The sequence below is a fragment of the Guillardia theta genome (genome assembly GCF_000315625.1).
Source record: "Guillardia theta CCMP2712 unplaced genomic scaffold GUITHscaffold_88, whole genome shotgun sequence".
In the NCBI taxonomy this organism is placed as follows: domain Eukaryota; class Cryptophyceae; order Pyrenomonadales; family Geminigeraceae; genus Guillardia; species Guillardia theta.
The window spans coordinates 212,446-232,758 of NW_005434586.1; the positions used below are offsets into that span (position 1 = coordinate 212,446).

General features: G+C 54.8%; 9 protein-coding genes across 9 annotated transcripts; 5 read left to right on the forward strand and 4 right to left on the reverse strand.

The window, feature by feature from the left end:
* Positions 1-85: 85 nt before the first annotated feature.
* On the forward strand, positions 86-1,425 carry GUITHDRAFT_158537 (hypothetical protein; the record flags this gene model as incomplete). Its single annotated transcript, XM_005824972.1, has 6 exons — positions 86-544; positions 589-867; positions 926-1,012; positions 1,061-1,165; positions 1,216-1,293; positions 1,348-1,425. The coding sequence occupies 6 exons, from the start codon at positions 86-88 to the stop codon at positions 1,423-1,425; spliced, it is 1,086 nt and encodes a 361-aa protein (XP_005825029.1).
* A 140-nt stretch (positions 1,426-1,565) lies between these two features.
* Positions 1,566-2,381, reverse strand: GUITHDRAFT_115812 (hypothetical protein; the record flags this gene model as incomplete). Its single annotated transcript, XM_005824973.1, has 6 exons — positions 1,566-1,607; positions 1,654-1,869; positions 1,921-1,969; positions 2,014-2,105; positions 2,153-2,275; positions 2,325-2,381. The coding sequence occupies 6 exons, from the start codon at positions 2,379-2,381 to the stop codon at positions 1,566-1,568; spliced, it is 579 nt and encodes a 192-aa protein (XP_005825030.1).
* A 528-nt stretch (positions 2,382-2,909) lies between these two features.
* Positions 2,910-3,803, reverse strand: GUITHDRAFT_144543 (hypothetical protein; the record flags this gene model as incomplete). Its single annotated transcript, XM_005824974.1, has 1 exon — positions 2,910-3,803. The coding sequence occupies one exon, from the start codon at positions 3,801-3,803 to the stop codon at positions 2,910-2,912; it is 894 nt and encodes a 297-aa protein (XP_005825031.1).
* Positions 3,804-4,551: 748 nt separating this feature from the next.
* GUITHDRAFT_56753 (hypothetical protein) lies at positions 4,552-4,864 on the forward strand (the record flags this gene model as incomplete). Its single annotated transcript, XM_005824975.1, has 2 exons — positions 4,552-4,664; positions 4,720-4,864. Coding segments are annotated over 2 exons (258 nt in total), but the record flags the coding sequence as incomplete, so codon positions are not given.
* Positions 4,865-6,709: 1,845 nt separating this feature from the next.
* On the reverse strand, positions 6,710-7,971 carry GUITHDRAFT_115815 (hypothetical protein; the record flags this gene model as incomplete). Its single annotated transcript, XM_005824976.1, has 10 exons — positions 6,710-6,797; positions 6,853-6,893; positions 6,942-7,031; positions 7,077-7,110; positions 7,169-7,234; positions 7,282-7,466; positions 7,518-7,586; positions 7,641-7,707; positions 7,761-7,825; positions 7,870-7,971. 10 exons carry the CDS (start codon positions 7,969-7,971, stop codon positions 6,710-6,712), a joined length of 807 nt encoding a protein of 268 aa, XP_005825033.1.
* A 2,267-nt stretch (positions 7,972-10,238) lies between these two features.
* GUITHDRAFT_144546 (hypothetical protein) lies at positions 10,239-12,385 on the forward strand (the record flags this gene model as incomplete). Its single annotated transcript, XM_005824977.1, has 6 exons — positions 10,239-11,379; positions 11,433-11,482; positions 11,537-11,688; positions 11,927-11,988; positions 12,032-12,087; positions 12,134-12,385. 6 exons carry the CDS (start codon positions 10,239-10,241, stop codon positions 12,383-12,385), a joined length of 1,713 nt encoding a protein of 570 aa, XP_005825034.1.
* Positions 12,386-13,446: 1,061 nt separating this feature from the next.
* GUITHDRAFT_115817 (hypothetical protein) lies at positions 13,447-14,671 on the forward strand (the record flags this gene model as incomplete). Its single annotated transcript, XM_005824978.1, has 2 exons — positions 13,447-13,525; positions 13,743-14,671. The coding sequence occupies 2 exons, from the start codon at positions 13,447-13,449 to the stop codon at positions 14,669-14,671; spliced, it is 1,008 nt and encodes a 335-aa protein (XP_005825035.1).
* A 425-nt stretch (positions 14,672-15,096) lies between these two features.
* On the reverse strand, positions 15,097-16,311 carry GUITHDRAFT_77510 (hypothetical protein; the record flags this gene model as incomplete). Its single annotated transcript, XM_005824979.1, has 5 exons — positions 15,097-15,199; positions 15,249-15,370; positions 15,434-15,637; positions 15,746-15,883; positions 15,937-16,311. 5 exons carry the CDS (start codon positions 16,309-16,311, stop codon positions 15,097-15,099), a joined length of 942 nt encoding a protein of 313 aa, XP_005825036.1.
* A 650-nt stretch (positions 16,312-16,961) lies between these two features.
* Positions 16,962-19,341, forward strand: GUITHDRAFT_144549 (hypothetical protein; the record flags this gene model as incomplete). Its single annotated transcript, XM_005824980.1, has 19 exons — positions 16,962-16,972; positions 17,000-17,029; positions 17,094-17,188; positions 17,238-17,370; positions 17,429-17,501; positions 17,554-17,688; positions 17,755-17,913; positions 17,967-18,044; positions 18,093-18,191; positions 18,242-18,281; positions 18,334-18,392; positions 18,442-18,472; positions 18,524-18,580; positions 18,639-18,709; positions 18,768-18,842; positions 18,890-19,042; positions 19,063-19,179; positions 19,234-19,257; positions 19,312-19,341. The coding sequence occupies 19 exons, from the start codon at positions 16,962-16,964 to the stop codon at positions 19,339-19,341; spliced, it is 1,470 nt and encodes a 489-aa protein (XP_005825037.1).
* Between the last annotated feature and the right edge of the window lie 972 nt (positions 19,342-20,313).

Here is a 20,313-nt window from a genome sequence, read left to right on the forward strand (position 1 = left end):
AAGCTGCCTGGGTGCGCGGAACCCGTTCGCTCCTCCACCCCTGTACAGGCCCAGGGCCCGCCATGGCGGCGCAGGAGCTCGGGGAATGCGAGCAGAGGCGGATTACTATGGCAGGCTCGGAGTGAACAGAAACGCCAACGAGGCCGAGATCAAGAAAGCTTTCCGCCAAAAGGCAAGGCAGCTTCACCCCGACGTGAACAAGAGCCCCAACGCCCAGGAGCAGTTCCAGCAGGTGTCGGAGGCTTACGAGGTCCTCTCAGACCCTCAGAAGAGAAGCCTGTACGATCAGTTCGGAGAGGCGGCTGTCAAAGGCTCGGGTGCAGGTGGCCCAGGCTTCTCTGACTTTGGCGACTTCAGCCCCTTTGGAGACATCTTCGACACTTTCTTCGGAGGAGGAGGAGGAGGAGGGAGGTCAAGGAGGAGGGATGGACCGCAGCAGGGGGACGATCTCCGTCTCGACCTTGAGATCGACTTCATGAAAGCCATCTTCGGAGGAGACGAGAAGATCACCATCTCTCATCTGGAGTCATGTGGAACATGCGAGGTCGAGGAGAGGAGATCCAGGTCCCGGCTGACGCTCAGTGGCAGGGCTCGGGGATGAAGCCTGGCACCAAGCCAAGAACCTGCGGCACGTGTGGAGGATCGGGAGTGGTGACTCAGGTGATGAGGACGCCCATCGGTATGATCCAGCAGCAAGGCGTCTGCCCGCAGTGCAAGGGCAACGGTCAGATTGTTGACGAGTACTGCGGGACGTGTAGCGGGAGAGGGAAGTTGCAGAAGTCCAAGCAGCTGATGATCACCATCCCTCCTGGGGTCGACAATGGTAGCAGGTTGCGGATCAGACAAGAAGGCGACGCTGGGGCCAAGGTGCGGCCCTGTTGCTGCTGGAGCTGCATGCTCGTTGGTCACTGGTGCTGCTTGGCAGGGCGGACCGCCGGGAGACCTCTATGTCTTCTTGTCGGTGAAGCCGAGCAAGGAGTTCAAGAGGGAAGGGTCAGACATCTTCTCTAACGTACAGGAGCAGCGGCACCCTCGTTCAGCCGCTGACGCAGCGCCGCAGGTGCAGGTCAGTTACATCGACGCCATCCTTGGAACCGAGGTAAAGGTGGCCACCCTGGATGGGACCATCGACCTCAAGATCCCTGCTGGATCTCAGCCCGAGACGGTGCTGGGCGCTGTCGGGAGGTCCTGTGGGGTTGACGAGTCGGCATGCAGGTCATGAAGGTGGAAAACAAGGGAGTCCCGATTCTGGGCAAGAAGAATGCCCGCGGGAATCAGTTCGTGACAGTCAAGGCAAGTCGTTAGGCAAGGGGAGACTGCCGCTGCGTCCTGACGCTCTGCCGATAGGTTGCGATCCCAACGAGCATCACGCGAGAGGAGAAGGAGATCCTCGCCCAACTCAAGTCCAAGTCAAACAAGGTTTGACCCGCGGCCACCGTGGTTCGGACATGTTTCTCTCCATGACACTCCTTGCAGTGAGGCTGGTAACTCTCGTTCCCTGCCTCGAGTAGAATCGTATCATGAAGCTCTGCTGAGAGTAAAGCTCGCGAGCACTGCAGGAGGGACTACAAGAAGAAAGTTCCGCAGCACATCCTTGCGATGCCTCTCTGCACATGACGTCAAGACTGACCGATCGACCTTCTCGTCCCTTACCTGCCTGTCGGTGGTTTCTGTCGACCCGCTCATGTCGTCACTGGAAGTCTCTCGCGAGACTTTCTTCTGCACAAGCTGCCTCAGCATGTCCGCAGTAGGCAGCTCCTCGGTCCTGTTCGCTCCCTCCAACTTTCTTGCCAGGACTTTGAGCTTCTCTATCCGCTTGTGCACCTCTTCCTGGCTGTACCGCTCCGTCAGAGCCTCTGCTGGACATGACTGGAATCAAGTCGGTCAGCAGCAGCCAACCGAGGCGATGCTGTCGTCTACCTCCTCGATCTGCTTCCTTATAGCGTTGTTGCTCTTCTGTACCCTCTCCCTGTGCTCCCAACGTCAATCCATCAGACAGCCCACCTGCCTCACCTCAATGCTTGCAAGCGTCGTTGGACCTCCTCAGCTCGCTGAGATCGCGTCCTTGGCGTCAAGTTGCTGGGTTCCGACAGTCTCAACTCGGTCTGGTCCAAGGGATCTGCTTGCCTGCCAGCGCCATCACTTCTCGCACAAGTCGATCCTCCTCCTCCACCAGTTGACCCAGCCGCACTTGCCTTGCTGCTGCTTCGTAGGAGCTCGTGAAGGTAACTCCTGACTTGGCTAGTTGCGCGCGCATTTCCGCCTCCTGAAATGGCTACAAAGAATGGTGAGCATGCAGGTGCCTGTAGAGTCGTCATCCGAACCTGCAGCCATGACGGGCTTCGTGATGGATCTTGTTTCTCGCCCTCGTGTGCATTCATGCCAAGTTGCAGCGGAGGCAAGCGAGCAAGTCGGGGGTAGCGCAGGGAAGAGGCAGGAGGGAGGAGGGAGGAGGGAAATCGCAAGGGGTGGAGCAAGGGGGAGGACGAGCAACGAATGACGGCAGGCTGACAAGCGTTTGTACAGGCGGCGAGGAGCAAGAGGTGACTGAGAGGGGGAGGATGAAGCCTGCGAGAGACAAGACCAAGGAACGAGAGAGGAAGGGAGAGAGACTAGTGAGTGAGGAGTGGCTGCCAGAGTGGCTTCAGCCAAGGGGAGGGGCTTTGATGTTTTTTTTCCTGCTTTTGACGTCGCCCAAGAGTGTGTGTAACGGACCTGCCGGGCGGCCAGTCTGGCAGCCCGGCACCACCGGGGCCCGGCCCTGACAGTGCGGGGCACTGGCGCGACGCTGCGGCGGCCGAGCTCAACTTGCCAGGGGAGCCTCGGAGATCCGAAGTTGATTTGGCACCGGGCCGCAGCACCGGAAGCATCTCAGTCGTCTTCCTCTAGAGGTTTATTCTACATTCCCGCTAGGCTACTGGGATAATTCTGATCCCTTGTGGGTCCACTGGCGCCCTCGCTCGCACGTTCGCAGCATATCGAGTGTAATCGTCGACGAAGTACCTGCTGGCAGGAGAGGCCCCGGACTCGCTCTCCTCGCTGTCATCCGGCCCTCTGTTAATGAGCTCGTCAAGCTCCCGGATCCTTCCAAGCATGGCGTCGCGTTCCTCCACGTTGTTCACCCTCGAGGCGTCAACGGCAAGTTCACCAATGAGCCGGTTGACCTCCATGTCGTACTTCTGCTTCACAGCAGCCACATCCCCGCGTCCTCCAGCGCGTTTCGCGTCTACGAGCAAGTCGTCGAGGTCCTTGAGCCTCCTCCCTCGCTCCTCACTCTGCGACACATACCGCTCGATCCCCTTCTGACGTGCCTGCTGGTCAGCCTCGTAGTACCGTTGCGCCCGATCATGCAGCCTCTTCTGCCTGGCCTTGGCTCGATCAAGCGCTGAGTCAAGCCGCTGACGGTGGAGCTCGTTCGACTTCTGCGCGACCTCGATGGCAGCCGAGTCCCTTTCCCTTGTGAGCGAACCGAGAATATCCCACTTCCTCTTCTCCAACAGGTTTCGCTCCTTCTGCAGCCTCTCGAGCTTCATCTTGATCCTGTCGCCATGCATGTCCGACGGGCCGGCATCCCCGGATTCTCCGCCTCCGAAAGCTTCCGGGCTGCCTTGCGGCCCTGACCCAGCCCTGAATTCTTCAAGTGGAGCGAAAATCCTGTGATCGTCCTGGTAGCCGAACAAGGAAACTTCTCCGCTGCGCGTGAATTGGGCTCTCAGACTCACGGCGAGGAAGCACGTGCACAGGCAGAGCCCCCACAGTGACACGCCCCGAGCATCCCGCAGGGCCTTGGCAGTGGAAGGCATCTGACACTTTACTACCTGCGGCAGAGTTTCAGAGGCGCAGCAAGGTTGGAGGGGTCATGCATGCTCGATCACGGCGAGGTAGCATCTGGGAAGAAGAGCAGACTATTCCTTCTTCGAGCATGCAACATCGATACACTGTGTCTGCTTCTGTGCAATCCTCGAAACAGACCTATTCCGACATGGTTTTCACGGGAAAATTTCACTAAGATCATCGTATCCTATCTGATCTTCTTTGTCAACTATCCTATGTAGCCCATCCTGAGCATCATCGGTAGCCGCATGCCCTGTAGCACTGCTGCGGATATAGCGAAGTGCATGCAGCTCTGCATGCAGACAGCGTGCTGGGCTGCATGCAGGTGGGCTGCATGGTGAACAGCATGCAATGAACCGCATGGCGAAGGGGCAGGTGCATGAGGGTGATGAAATTGGTCAGTGAGGAGATGAGGGTTTCGGCATAATAGGGACAGGGGGATGAGGGGGGTTTGTTCCCGTCGGAATGGGCGCGGAGCAGTCGAGGGATGGGGAGGGAGAGGAAGGGAATGCGGGAGAGAAGAAGAACGAGGATGGTGGGGGAGAGGGGAAAGACGTCTTCAGGCAGCTCCTATCGGCTCCCCTCGTGCACGGAGGGGCTCTGCAACTCTTCAATCAGAACAGGTCTGCGATCGCCATCACCAAGGATTGCTACCAAGGAGACTTGAAGGCGGTAGAGAGGCACTTTGAGGGGAATGTGAACGAAGTGGATGCCGACGACAACTCTCCTGTGCATTGGGCTGCCCTTAAGGGCCACGCTGATGTCCTAGAATACCTCATACAGAGAGGATTTCCTATAGCTTCCAAGAACAAGGACGGCGACACGCCGCTGTACGTCCTCGACTCCCTCAGTGCAGTAGAGACAAGTCTCCTGATGATTCCTCAGGCACTGGGCTGCATCTGGCGGAAATGAGAAAGTCATTCAGCTCCTCCTCAACTACAACGCAGACCCCTGGGTGGTGAACAAGGACGGGACTACGCCTCTACACCTCGCGGCTGCCGACGGCAATCACGATGCGGTGAGGGTTCTAGCGAAGTCTGCGGGTCCTGTGCTAGACTCCGCGATCAAGATTGGAAAGAAAAAGAAGATGCCGAAGGTGCTCATTCCTCCTCGTCCTCGTCCCCTTTCTCCTCGTCCCCCCCCCCCTCCCCCTCCTCTCTCTCTCCTCTCCCCCTCCCCCTCTCTCCTCGCTCTCTTCCTCTTTCTTCCAGCCCCCCCCCCTCTCCCTCCTCTTTCTCCCTCTCTTTTCCCTCCTCCCCCTTCTCAAACTCGTTTTTTTAAGTCATCATCTGACATGTTGTTCCCGCTCATCGCACCAGACCAAGATAAATTCGCAGAATCAGGTCAGGGAATGCAAGTCGTTGGGATGCTGTTTGACGCTTCTCCAGGATCACGATACTCCGCTACACTGGGCAGCAGCCAGCGGAAACCCGAAAGCAACAAAGATTCTGCTTGACCACCGGGCCTTGTGAACTAAAGGCTCGAATCTTAGTACGAGGCTAACTTAGCTGCAGCGTTGACGCTGTGAACCTCAAGAAGATCACTCCGCTGCACATCTCGTGCTCTGACAAGAGTTTCGATGTGAGTTCTCGGCTATTTCATCGTCGACCCGGTTGAGAGTCAAGGACAGGTGGTTCGGATGCTGGTGGAAGCGAAAGCGAATGGTGGGTGATGTTGTTCGATCTTGCCTGAGCGCAACGAGCTGTACACGAGAGATCTGATGCAGATGATAGTGAGTTTGACGACGAAGGACTCAGAAGCTCCTATTCATTGGGCGTGTGCCGGTGCGGGGAGCTGATCTACAGAAAGAGAGACTGACTGTTCAAAAGGAGGTCACAAATCAGTTGCTGCCTACCTGCTGGAGAATGGGGCTTCTCCCAATGTAGCGAACAAGTTTGCAGAGACGGTTAGAAGCACCTTGTCTTGATACCTCTGAGTGTAATTGCGACAGCCCATGCACTTTGCGGTGCAAAGAGGCGATATTGGGCTTGTCGAGATGCTGCATGAACACGGTGAGCAAATCGGGAATGGGATGTTGATGATTCGGGGGATGATGATGATGACGACGATGATGATGATGATGATGATGATGATGATGGCGATGACGATGACGATGACGATGATGATGATTATGAGGAGGAGGAGGAGGAGGAGGAGGGGATTGAAAAGGAGATTGAGAGGATGAAATGTCTGAGCAGGTGCCGATGTACATGCAGCCACACGTATGAACGACACATGCCTCCACCTAGCCATCACCAAGAGGTCAGTGCGCATCAATGCAAGATTCTCCTTGACTCCAGCTCGCAGCGATAAACGAATGGTTGCAAGACTTTTGAGAATGGGAGCTTCGACTAATTCCAAGAATTCAGTCGACGACTCGGTAGGCCTCCCCCATCCCGAACCCTCCGCTTCCACCCTCATCCCCACTCCTCACCCTCACCTTCCCTTTCTATCTGATTCCTATGCAGCTCCTACACACAGCATGCTCTATTGGGGACATCGGCGTAGTCCAGCTGCTGGTACTCTTGCTCTTGATTCTCATGCAGAGTTTTTATTTCCTCAAGGTTGAAAATGACGCGGAAGTCAACACGACGAACAACGACCAAGAAACTCCCTTGTCTCCTTCCCCTCTACCTGCCTCTCTTCTGACTGATCGGACAGACACTGGGCGTCAGCGGCCGGTCACATCACCATCGTTCGATTTCTTATCAAGGTGATATACCCCAGCTCTCAGCAGAGGGAAGCTGACTGTCACATTTTGCGTCAGTGCGGGGCGGACACGGAGGCAGAGAACGTCAACGGCAAGACGCCGCGAGATCTTGTAAGCGATATCGAGACTCTGAAAGAGTTCGGGTGAAAGAATAGATTGACAAGCTCAGATTTCTTTGACGACCCTCGGCGTGTGTCCCTTGTCCCACAACGTGGGGACTGAGGACTTCCGCCCCTTGTCCATGGTGTCGATGCTGCTCAGGAAGTGAGACTTCGAACTCAGAGGACACCAGAAGCTATTCATGATACCTGTCATTCCTCTTGCCGTTGGGCGCCTTCACCTTGTCAAACTGCAAGGCCGCGATCAGTGTCATGGCTGGTAGGTTAGGGAGTGAGACCGAGTCTTGCTCGAGCTCCGGTTCTCGCTCCATCGCATCGACACAGATGCAGGTCAGAAGAACCAGGGCAACATCAACATTTGCTGCAATCTTATTTGCAGAGTTACACGTTGCTGTTCTACATCAGTTTGTCACCTGCACAAGCAATCTCCATCCTGTCCCCTTGGAGCTACAAAAGTGTGAGAGGGAGGAAAGGAAGCTGAGCTCAACAACACATTGCGACTCACCTGTCCTGAAAATCTGCTGTCCTCTCCATCGTTGCAAACACGTCCTCGCTGTCATAAAGAAGGAAGCTGCAGTGCACCTAGTCAGCAAGAGGAAGTCTCCACCCCTCCCACACCTCATGCTCATGTTGTCATAATCTCCTTCCAATACAACGTCAGGCACAACTTCCTCGAGGATCAGTTGCCCATAGTCTTCTGGAGGGTATGGAGGAGAGAACACTCGGATGCAGTACTGGTTGGTTCGCACGCACTTGTACACAAGCGCCCGCAGCTCGCGTGAAACTACAATCTTCCAAGTGATCTGCGTTGTGCAAGGACTGTGAGAAGAATACGAAGGGCACACAAACATCACCTCGTCTATCCTCATGAGAGTTGCATGTACAGAATCTGTGTTGAGAATCAGATGTTTAACTCCAGTCTCCTATTAACAGGCAAGATGTCAGATCCGGACATAGAGTAGTGAACAGGAAAGAACCTTTGCATTCGGACCTTCCATACGGAACCACGTGTTGTTTGCCATGTCTCTAATCCGATGACTTGATCTGATTGCAAAAAAGTCAAAAACCTTTGCTCCACTTGAGCAAGCAGAAGATACTTCGAGTAGAAGATCATACTTCTTATCAGGAAACTTTCTTGCTGATCCGATCGGAAAGTGACATACTGAACCATCAAGTCATTCTTTTCCCTGCACTTGCTGTCTTTACCTGGTTGCCAAGGACGTCCAATGATATCGAAGGGCTCTGAGAAGCATCATTCCCTCCAGCATTTTGCGATCGTTTACAACAACAGCTTTCCGTTTGACCCATCGTGACGCTCCTACAGCAAACGACAGGCTTTATGAAAGCATCGAGAGCATATCATCGTTGAAACGATTGTGAAGATAGCATAGCAGTGACGACAACATACCTCGTCAATCTCCCGGCGCGAACTGCGTCAGAAACGCTGCTCCTTCACGTAACAACAAACTCTCCAGGGGGCTCTGGGATTCGGGCAAGGATAGCCAGCTTCGAGACGAGGGAGGAAAGAGTCAAGTCCTTGATCTCGGGTTCCTCAGCTCCTCTGCCTCACTGTGGACGACAAGAACAGGAGCTGGCAAGGCTACTGCCCTCCCCACCAGAATCCGATGCTGTCGATCAAGCCCTCCCCCAATCCTACGACTGTAAGGCCAATCACCAGTTTACGTCGGTCACAGCAGAGAGAAATGGAGAGGAGGGAGAGGACGAAGTAGAGGATGAGGAGGAGCGGTTTGATCCTCCGCCAGGAGCTCGGCACGCGCCCGTCGAGCGGTAGGGGGAGGAGAGGGGGAAGAGAGAGGGAGTAGGGGACTTTGGGTCGAGGGATACGGAGCCAAGACCCCGGTTCATCTTCGACCCTACCCCCTGCTCTGTTCCACCCCCTGGTCTCCCCAGCATTGCAGGGGTCAATAGTCTTAATTCACGGGTCCGTGTACTTTCTTTGGCGTGCCATCAAAAGTGACCCCACCCATCTTGTTAACATTAACTTCAGGTAGATGGGAGGGGTACTACCTCGGCATCATGGTTTACCTCGGCATCACGATTGTCACATGGCGGTAGGGCCGCAGGGCCAAATGAAACTAATCAACTTGTTCAAGTTTCGCTGCCTTTTCTTTTCTCATAGGCTCTATCTGAGGCGGAGTTGTTGAGTACCTAGCTCGCTACTGGCAGTGACGGTGACTGAACTTGTAGTTGATTTGAGTCAACTTTGAGTAAAGAAGTCGGAATGGCCACAAATTCCGAAGTTCAGTCTTTACTCAAAGTTAAGTTAAAAATTAACGGACAGTAACAATCACCACGCCGTGACGGTCCGATCCGGCCCCTGCGCCGTACCGTGACGGTCAACTTCGCCGGAGTCGGCGGGCCGGGCTGAGTCCGAGCCGTCGCCGCCGCCGATTGAGCGGCCTTTTCAAGTTTTGTTTTTCTTCAGTGTCAATGAGGGCCCCGACGCTCCGGGTGCCGCCGTAGGCTGTGCCTGCCGCAGCTGACTCAGCTCGGAAGTTTGAATCAGCCGTATCAACTTTCGGCCCGGTGCTACTGATTGGGCCCGGCGACTACCGTAGGCTAGTTGACCAGCGGCTGCCACCGACGGGAGTAGCCGGGGGCCGTGACTCGGACGGCCCGGCCCGGGGCCGCGGCCGGCGGGCCCGGCCGGGCGTTCCGACGGTGATCCGAGCGGACCGGGCGGGGCGGCCCCGGCCCCCTGCGCATGATCCTCCCCCGGTTGACTCAGTGAGACGGTTGTCCGTCTGTCTGTCTGTACGTTATGAACCGTACTGTACGGTAGCCACGGTACAGGGTTCAAGTCGACACTGTTGCGCGGCCGGCCCCCCCCGCCGCGGAACTCAGGCGGATCCGGATGGGACTCCCAAAGTCCGGCCCGCCGGCCCCGGGCCCGCCGGGCGGCCGCACGGTGGTCACTGTGCCGGCCCCGGGTCGGTCCGGCGGTACTGCGGTACCGCAGTGCGGCCCGTCAGGCCCCCGCCGTGGCCCGGCGGCAGCCTGAGGTGAGAGGATGATGAAGAAGGGTAGGGTGGTTCTTGTACAAATGATGCTTACAGATGGGGTGGGGTATCATCAAGCAAGCAGAGGGGTTGGTTCGCCATTGCGCTAGTCGGAGAGCGGGAGCTTCGGGCTCTGCACCTTGACCTTTGCTGAGGCTTCATACCATCAGCGACCTCAACCTCTTGGGTTGTCAAAAGACTCCATCCCCTCTGTCTGATAGCTTCTGATCTCTATCCTCACTCAAAGTTGAGAGGGAGGTTGGCAACACCTGAGCAACAGCGAAACACATGCAATGAGTGCTGACATTTGAACCATTCACAACTTCTTTGTTTGTGTGCCAGGAAGGACAAACTAAATCCTTTCTATAAGATCCACTCGTGCTCTCGTAGAGTGTGTGAGCTAACCTGTCATCGATTAACATATCCCCTGAACAACACCTCAGTCTTTTCACCGGTCCAAGAAAACGATGTCCAAAGAAGGCAAAGAGTAATGTCCTGTGAACTTCGATTGCTCTCAGCTTGATTTCGGAAATTGCATTGAACACAATCCACAAGATGAACGGCAGCGGCAACCTTGGAAGACAGAACCCCCCTGGAGCGAAAAATTTTGGTAACTTGCAGCCTCCCAGAAATCCATTGCCCCAAGTGACACCACTGGATGTGACATCCAATCTCCCACAGCCGGAGGCAAACGGCTACCCTCCAGTTGTACCGGCTGATGCTGTGCCGGCTGCTGTTTTTGTACCTCCTGTTGTGCACGTTGTTGGGCAAGCCCCTAAGGAGATTCAAAATGCCCCAAGAGATCCGAGGAGCAATCCCCAGGCTGTTCAGCGAAGCAGGGATCCGCGCTTGAACGTGTCGACAGATCGGTCTCTTCCTGCTCCTGGCTCAAACTCACCTCGCTTTGATGGAAGGGAAAAGTCGCAGCCTTCGAAGCTTCATGTCAGGACAACCCAACAGTCTCCAACATCAAGTCCCAGGTTTCCTCAAGCCTACGCGCAACCTTCGCCTCTGCTCGCAAGTTCTCCAAGCATGCTTGGTCATGTACCTGGCTTTCCTCGCCCAGGAGAGGAGCATCGGACGCAACCGTTACCAAGACTAACGCACGACTCGTCGTTTGAAGCTTTTCTCAATGGCCAGAAGCGCAGAAAAGTTGTTGAGAAGACCTTCCATCGACTTTGTTGCTCTCCAGAGTTCATCGAACTCATAAGAGTGCTGAAGGAGTTGAAGGCAGCGACCATTAGCCTCCATCAAGAAAACATCATGCAGATGAAGTACGGGCTGACGCGGGGAGACATCGACTTCGAGTACGAGACGCTCTTGTCTTTGAAAGAGAACCTTGCTCACAAGAGCATGGCGTGGGAATATAACTTAGCAAAAGCCTGGCAGATCATCGGTAACACTTGCTTGTGCTGCTATGTGACAGCGGCTGATTGCTGTGATCCTTCAGGCAAACCCTTAACTTCTCTCGATGTAGCCAACTATCCTGATGAAGATATTGTAAGCACTCTCAATGTGGCGAACACTTCGGAGGTGATCAAAGGTTTCGTGTTCCTCGGTGCCGGTGGCCAGAAGAATGAGGAGGTGGAGAAACCTATCATGGTCTCGGAGATGTCGAAACAGTTTAGAGAAAGGAAGATGATTCTCCAGAAGTGGTATGACGACAACAGGATAAGATACATATTGAATCTTGCAAGTAAGAGCAGCCCTTCTCCGATCCGTTGCACGTACTTGACAATTGACTTCCAGAGGATGAGCAGGGAATGGAAAAGATGAAGTATCCCTTTGAGTATGAAGAGGTTATTGACGGACCTCTTCAGTAGCCCTCATCTAACAAGTGAACGACTGAGCAGGTTGAGCCGGAGACCTCAAGACCGGATCTTAGGACCATGCGCATTGAAAATGACGATGACGACGATGAGACGATTCGAGTCCTCCGCTTACCTATGAAAGATACTAATGAGTACGATGTGGAGAATTCCTGGGAGCTCTTCGAGGCGGCAAGGTGAGACCCCGGCTAGCGCTAAGTGACTTTGGATTTGATGATGAGCAAGGTTTCTGGAGAGAGCGTGGAGAAGGCACAAGAAGTTTCTCATGAGATCTTTGAATGAGGAAATCCAGGGGAAAAGCAGACGGGAAAATTCCCCCAACCGTCCTGTGATGGTGATGATTCACTGCTACGGCGGGATCAACAGGAAACCTAGATCGAGGGTTGTCGTGGGGGTCTGACGGGCTCGCCTCAGGTCTCCCTTAGCTCTGATCTACTGGTTGCTTCGATTTTGTTCTCATCGCAGCGTCGACCAAGGTTTCTCTTGTTGCTCCCCCGCACGCGGCTGACCGAACTCCAGACAACGTCATCGAGCGAGTCAAGCACAGGAGGCGAACGGCATTCAGGGAGTACCAGGTGATAGCTTCCCCTACAGGACCCTCCTGACCCCCTCACCTTTCAGGAAAAAAATCGTGGGTTGGAGACGGTCTTGAAGGACAAGGAAATATGGATGAGCGGCGTGAAGACAAGAATCGAGAAAGAGATCGCCTGCGAAACAGAAGCTCTACCCTTTGAGAGACATGTGGAGGACTATCTCAACCTCAAGCGACGATACGCCTGTAGAATCTCCCATGGCTCTCTAGGGATATTCGCTGTGGACTGCGGTGGTTTGCCCGGCTCGCCGATCTTCAGTGACGAGGAGGACCAGACTTAACGGACACGGCTTTCTCTGCAGCCACTGTGAGGCTAGCCTCCCGGAACCTCGGCGGGTGCCGGCGGCGAGCTGGGACCGCCGGGGCTGGGCCGGGTACTTATCGCCGGCCCGAGACCGTCGGACCGGTCTGAGTTCCAAACATTAGGAACGGTTTCAAGTTTGCACTCAACGATGCCCTGGTGATCTGATCCCGGGCCCCGCAGGACGGTCCGCCGCCGGGCGGAATTCCCGGCCGGGTCGCCCGCGCGGCTGCAACTTGAACTTGGAACTTGAACTTGGCCGGAGCCTTGAGTGTCCGAGGTGGGCCACGGTAGTACGGTCACCGTGTGACGGCGGCCGGCCCGGGGCCCAGTGGAGTCACCGCGTGACTTGACTCCGTGCGGTGACGCCCGGCCGTCCGATCATCGAGTCGATAGCGCCAATGATCATTCCGGGCTCGCCAGTGCCCGGCAGGGGGCCAAGGGGGGGGAGGGGGGGGCGGTCGCTGGCGGCTCCGACAGCCCGGCTCGGCGCGGCGCACGGAGTCCGATGAAAAGTAATAAAGAGAACTGATGATGAGCCCGCTGACGACGGACTGGAGCTGACCGTGCCTCGCCGACGGTCGGGTGCAGGGCCGGGCGGGCCGCCGGCCGCCGGGTCGGGGCCGGGCCGATGGCGCCGGGCCGCATCATGGCATCGGATGCTAGCCCGGCCGTAGTAGAAGTACAGCGCGGCCCTCTGGGTGCCAAAAGATTCAAATCGATTCAATTCTGGTTCTGACCTGGTGACGACAGGTCAGAGCGACAATGCCGGGCTTGGGTGAACAAAGAGATGGAAGAGGAGAAGGAGAAGGGAAGAGGAGGAGGAGTGAAGGGAAGACAGGAGAAGACAAGAAGTAAAGAGAAGTCAAGAGGAAAGCGATGAAGAGAGGGATGGAGACGTTCGAAGATGTTAGACTCAATGTGGAGGGAAATGGCAGAGGAGAGGAGAAAGGTGGAGATCGTAGACAGCTGGATGGGGGAATGCCAACGTGGAATGTGAGTTGCATAGTACAGGGAACATATGAGAAAGCGAGCTAAACAATGTCACAAACACAAGGAGGGCGAAAGGGTGTAAAGATAAGGCCAAGGAGCCTTGGGTTTGGCATGAGGTATCGAGAGAGTGAGTCAGTGGAGGCTGAAAAAAATGGAACGAAGTGAAGATTGAAGGAAAGAATGGAACGAAGTGAAGGGAAAAATGGAACGAAGTGAAGATTGAAGGAAAGAATGGAACGAAGTGAAGGAAAAAGGGAACGAAGTGAAGATTGAATGGGCGAGCCATCTGATCTGATTGACATGATGTTTGTTGAAGCCAGCAGCTGACTCATGTTGTCTCTCAGATCTCATGATTCTCTTAGACACCATCCACCCCAACATCAAGCAGGCCTTGATCGAGCGTATGGGGCCTGCCAGGGAGGAATTCCGACAGGCCAACCCCCTCGAGTACATGGTGGTCGATTTCGATGACGTGCAGTACTTCCTGAAAGCGTCGAGCGAGACTTTCACCATCTACTGCTCGATGCTCAACTTCGACAAGTACGAGAACTTCGGGGTGAAGCAGCTGTTGGAAGAGAAGTACAACAAGTACGACATAGCGGTGTCGATGACGAAGCAGCTGCAGCACGATGCATCATACGATTTTAGCCTGACCTTTGACTTGTCCACGGATTATGGTAGCGAGAACGAGGCAGTTTGCGACAGCCTTGCTCGGGTCAAGTACACCGTCCTCTCTGCTCCCTTCTTTGATTACTTCGAAGCTGTGCGAGCTGGCAATGCGCCCGAGGTCAGGAGGATTCCCTACCGTGCTAGCGAGTCGATCTACATCAAGAAAGGAAAGGAGGATCAGATTATCGTCGTCTTTAGCGTCACCTTTGATGAGAAGAAGGACTGGTCGATTGCCGAAGTCTTTCTCCGAGAATTCTCTGATGTACGAAGAGAGCCCTCGTTGCAGAATGCTCCTGTCGCTTCCTTCTCACGAAACCCGCCGGGGGAGTTGGACGGCGTGAAGGTGGAGGAGGGAGAGGACGTTATCTACATCTCCTTCGTTCTCTTCAAGAAGCACTGGGACGGACCCAAAGCCGAGCAGAGCATAGGAGCAGTCTTGATGTTTCGAAACTACCTGCACTACCATGTGAAGGCTAGCAAGACTTTCATGCATATGAGGATGAGGAAGACGGTCGACAGCTTGATGGGAACTTTGAACCGGGCCAAGACTTCGGCAGAGGCTGCTGTGGAGAAGAAAACCTGGAGTGGAAGATCGTTGAATTGATAGAAAAAAGAGGATAGAAGGGAATGCAGTTGCTATGCTTGAAATTTGTCCTTGACTCTTTCTCTTCTTTGGACACTACCATTCTCGTCCAACTTGTTTGTACCGCTGAAACAACAAGGCCATGATCGGGCTAACATTGTGCTCAAGTTTAACGATGACAGAGCGAGAGACGAAAGAGCATGGTGCTTTAGAATCAAAATCTCCTCATCACAAAGAGACAGCCTCAACGTTTCACAAGAGCCTCCCTAGCTCGCTCCTCCATTCATAGCTCACTGGAGCATGATTATAGCCTCTCTCTAGTCCGAGTGCTTCTTAGGCATGGCCGCGACGCATCGCTGGCAGAACTTCTGGACAAGAGGATCCGGATGTTTGTCGAGATCTGCTCGAAGTGTCAGGGGAAGGAGGAAGACAACGTGGCGACAGGGTCAAACACCAGCAAGAGATCGAGCTTCCAGGTTCTTGAGGCACTTCTCAACCCGCCTTGTGATGTGATGGTAGAGCGGCTTATCCACTTCCCTTGACTTCCACCTGCCTCCCCCTCAGACCACGTGAGCAGCACAGCAACAGACGCCCTCACTGCTTCATCGTTTCCTCCCACTTCTCCTGCGGAGCCTCGGTCGGGATCTTCCACAGAGGCCCGTGCTTCTTCTCGTGCTCCTCGATCAGATCGTCGAAGCTGCAGCTCTCCCCCACCCACACCTACCAGGACGAAGCCGCAGCCATCAACTCCACTTGCCCCCTCCACACCTTCCACATGCTCACCTTAACCTTGTTTCCTCGTCCGTAGTGCCGCGGGTCCCAGCTGATGACTAGGTTGTTGTACGTCCCTTTTTCCCAGCGGTTGTGCTGTGGGAGTACAGCAGTCATGCCGACGTGGTAGAAGGGGACGAAGACAGGTCGCTTGGGAAGATGAGCTATCAGCTTCCCTATCCCCCACTGCCTGCTAGTCAGCCATCCAACTACCCACTCCAATCCTTGACCTTCAGCAGCCCCTTCTCCTTCAGCTCAGCTTCGCTCCTCTTCCTGCCCCCTGATCAGCACAGACCTCATGATCTTACCGCTTCCTCACGTCACGGGGTCGATGCCAAGGATCCCAGACTGGACAACTCTTGCCTCGGGAAAGAGATGTATCCAGCGCCCTGCTGCGATCTGTCGACACACGTCGAAGAACAGCGGCTGGTCTATTCCTCCTCCTCGCCATATCGGAAGCACCTCCACCGTCCTCGTCAGCCTCCTCCTCCTCCTCCTCCATGTTGCTGGCTCACCTGCCCTGCTCCCATGAAAGCCTGCACTAAGGGGATGTTGGGGAAGGCGATCTCTTGGGTGGCAAGCGACCACCGCATCCTCTTCGGGCTCATCGCCACGTCCATGGGGATAAGACAGGAGAGGAGGCCCGGGTCATCGAGCGAGGATGCATGATTCGATGCCGTGAGGAGCGAAACTCCCTCCTGCCGCGACCTCATCTGCTGCATCAGGTAGGAGTAGTTCTCGTCCTTGACCACTTCCACTGTGTTTCTGACCCCGACGATGAACTTGAAAATGGAGACGACGAGGAACTGGATGATCCCACGAGCCACCAGAAGTCCGAGGGGGACATACTCTGCAGGCAGCTCGCGCAGCTTCGTGATGCCCACCTTCATCCCCTTGCTCCGGTAGTCAGGCAGAGGCCTGTAGTAGAAGGCGTGGTAACAAGCGTACGCGAGAAGAGAGCCAAGAAAGAAACATGATGTAGCAGAGAAACCAACCGCCCACATGATGAAAGGATTCGAAGGTAAGAGTTCCGATGTAGACAACATTGTTTGCTCAGCGATCCTTTCTCAGGCCAGAGTCTTCAATGCAAATCAATATTCAACTCCTGCGAATGAATATCAACAAGTCTGTCAACAACCATCCTTGGTTCCGCCACTCCCAACATATCATATTATCACAGCCTGCTCCTGCTCCTACTCCTGCTCCTGCTCCTGCTCCTGCTCCTGCTCCTGCTCCGTCACCACTGACCTGCCATCAGGCGCCCGCTTTTCCCTTATACCCAGATCCACCTCCCCACTCATACCCTAGCGGTTATAAATTCTCTTCCAGAGTAACGGATATTATCGAAGAGGCGCGACATGCGGGGATACGCGCCGCTGATGGGTAAGGGAGGAGGGAGAGGCGATGGAAGGAGAGTAGGGGAGAGAAGGATCGAAGAGAAAGTTCAGCAGACTATGTTGGGGGGATGTGAGAAGGACGAGCAGGGGTCGGAGAAGACAGCGCAGTGGAGAAGTCTGCAGTGGAACATACGAATCTAGGCATGTATGTTAGGTATAGGTAGGGATAGATTTGTTGCAGGCTAGATGAAAGGATAGGAGGAGGGGAAGGGTAAGTATAAGAGAGGAGAGGACATGTGTTGAGCATAGCGATTCTTAATGAACCTGACCTGCAGGAAACATCCCGCAGCGAGGCACCCACGCCCTCGTCGGCACCGTATTGCTCTTGTTGACCTCGGTGCTCCTCATCTCATACATCGCGAGCTACGAGGTAGCTTGTTGTTGGGCTGATGCTCAATGGCGCGCTGAAACAATCGCAGGGAGCCGCCCCGTCTCTGCTGGAGAAGAGTGTGAGTACAAGACTCGTTCTACTGATGTTTCGAACTTGAGATCTCCTATTGTGAACAACTCGAGTTGCTGTTGTTCCCTCGAGCTTTGTGCTGTGGTGCTATGGTGGGAATGTAACTGTATTGCAGTATGCTGCACGCAGACCTGCTGCTAGACTCGCAAGGCTCACAAAGCTGGATGGCGAGGCTGAAGAAGCCGAGGGGGAGGATGAAGAGGCAGAGCCTCAGGCGCCTAGCGTGAGATGCCCAGCAAGAGTGGAGCTTGAAAGCGCTGACGTTGATGTCTTAGGTGTCGGACATGCACAGGGCGCAGAGGGAAATTCGTGAGTCCAAGGAAGCGAAGCAGAGACAGGACGACATCGACTTCCCGAATCGCAGCCCCAAGGATCATTGGTACTACTCGGGCAGGGCCGTGCATCGCAAGGTGTGCCCATGCATGTAGCTGGTTCTTGAGATGATGCCGCTGGCAGATTGACATGACGGAGATCAGAGCTCGAAGCCCTGTTCAGGACAAAGGCATGCTCTACATCTGCATTACCTTAGTTCACATGCGACTGCAGTGGGAAGCATCCCCGATGTCATTTCGGGAGCAGCGGTCGCAACCAACAACCAGCTGTACATGCCGGCTCAGCCTCCTCCGGAGCATGACGTGCGCTTCCGTCAGTCCCTTGGCTTAGCTCCTGACCTTGCGTGTCCCATCAGATCATGATGGATGTTGATTTGGCCAACATCGAGAACCCAACGAGGACGATGGTGGCCCGTGCGCTGGAGCACATTCAGGTGTGCGATAGCCGTGATTGACTGTGTGTGGATGCTGAGACGTTGTAGGCGAATGAGATCAAGACCGAATACTTCCACGACTCTCTAGTGGACAATGATCCTCATTCCTCGCACTACCAGCAGCGTATCCATGTTCCCTCAGTACCGGTGCGACGAGACCTCTGTCCTCCCCGAGTGCCCTTGATGGTGTTGCGCAGGGGTCCAAGAACAATGAGAATGGCCTCCTTTCTTACAACGGTGTTGCTCTTTGTTCCACAATGAAAGGATTGATTGTTGATGTTGTTCGAAGGCATCGGCGGAATCTTCGGCCCAGGCGCTATGTTTGGCTCCACTGATGCGAGACCGGAGGTGAGGGCGGTGTTCCGACTTCCATTTCAGCATCTCATACCATGTCAAGGTTCCCCTACGTGCCTTCAAGACGCCTAATGGTTTCCTAGAGGAATCCCCTGGCACATTCGTTGGATTGATTTCTTTTGCAGGATCACTCAAGTGGGTTGACAACCATGTTCTCAACACTGAGAACGTGCTGCAAGCTGGTATTCGACATGCATAGCATCCTGTTGAAAGATCTTTGACACTTCTCGAACCCTACAGGAACAAGCTTCACAGACAAGCCGAGGTTTAGCTCAGTTGAAGGAACGGCAGGAAACCGGGACATCGCGCAGGTAGAACTGAGTCGTCGTTGCCTCCTGGCCTTGTTACGTGACACATTTGACTCGTCAGGCGATCCTGAGAATATCCGACCCTAAGGAGATTCGTGCGAACAAGTTCTTGGGATACGATCCAGCGAATCCTCCAGTGAGAGCTAAAGTAGTTCTATCTCATCACCCCTGACCCGTCCGTAGGCCAAGGATGATCCCACCCTCTACGTCCATTCATGGGCTGCCTACACGCCAGAGGGCTCTAGGAGGAGAGAGATCGCTGCTCGTGGTCAGTTGGCGTACGAGGAGTGGAGGAGGGAACATCCCCAACAGGCAACTTCTCCTTATCATCGTCATGTAGCTCACGAATAGCACAGGGGGATAGTGCTGAGCATGGAGTCCCTTGCTTCAACGGCAAGGTCCCTTGCAAGCCGCCTGGCCATGATCCGCTGATCAAGTCTGATCCATCGCTACGTGGAGGGTCGGCGGCTGAGGTGCTTGTCTATGAGGACCACCCTTTGAGACTGACTTGACCTGTTCGCTCACAGGGCGAGGAGGGGGAGAATGGCGAGGTTTGCAGACTTCTGACATGCTCACTGTGTCTGCTAGCCTGACGATGTTGGCAGGGGGAAGATGAGAACGTGGACGCCAAGTAGGCAGGGAGCGAGGGATCGTGTGCATATGTAGGATATAAAGAGCTTCTTCTATCTTTTACATGAGGGCAACTCTCAATGATGAAACTTGTAGTATGCTGCGGTCGCTCCCGCGATCACTCCGTCCAGCCCGCTGTGAAGAGCTTGAGAGAGAGGGAGGACAGAGCAAGGTTAGTCACTTACCTTCCTGCCTGCTTGCCTGCTCGGAACCCCTGATAATACCCTCTTGCTAAGTCGTCATGTGGTAAGTCCATCTGTACATGATGTCAGAATCAGGAGCAGGAGCGAGAGCTCAAGGGCAAGAGCACGAGCAGGAGACGAAGAGCAAGAGCAAGTCTTGATACGATTGATGCATGACCTGCGATAGATGCAGCTGCGACGCCACGTTCACAGACTTCCACGGCGCCACATCGCCGACAGCATATGATCGGCTCTGCAGACCTGCGAGAACGTTAGGAAGGAAACAGAACAGCAGGGCAAGGGAGCGAAATGGAGAGGTAAAACATGAGGGGAAGTGCTTTAAGGAGGTATGAAAGAAGTGGAGGAGGGTTGTGAGGAGATGAAGGACGAGAGGGCAAAGAAGTGTAGATGAGCAAGGGGCGAGCACAAGGAAATGGGATGCAAGAACGAAAATAGATGAAGAAGGAAGGTGGGTCACGGAAGAAAGAAGATAGGGAACAATGAGAGGAGGGAAGCACAAAGGAAGGAGCAGCGAATGATGGAGGAGAGGACAAGGGGAATAAGAGAGGAGAGATTGACGACGAAGTACGAGAGAGGGAAGCAAGCAGGAAAAAGCGGGGGAAGGGAGAACGAGGGAAGAGGAAGGAGGGGAGGGAGGAGAAAGGGAAGGAGGAGAGGAGGAAGGTGAGAGGAGTATGGAGTATGGAGTATGGAGGAGGGAGGAGGGAGGAGGGAGGGAAGGAGGAGGGATGGATGAAGAAGGGATGAGGAAGGAGGAAGGGAGGGAGGAGAGGA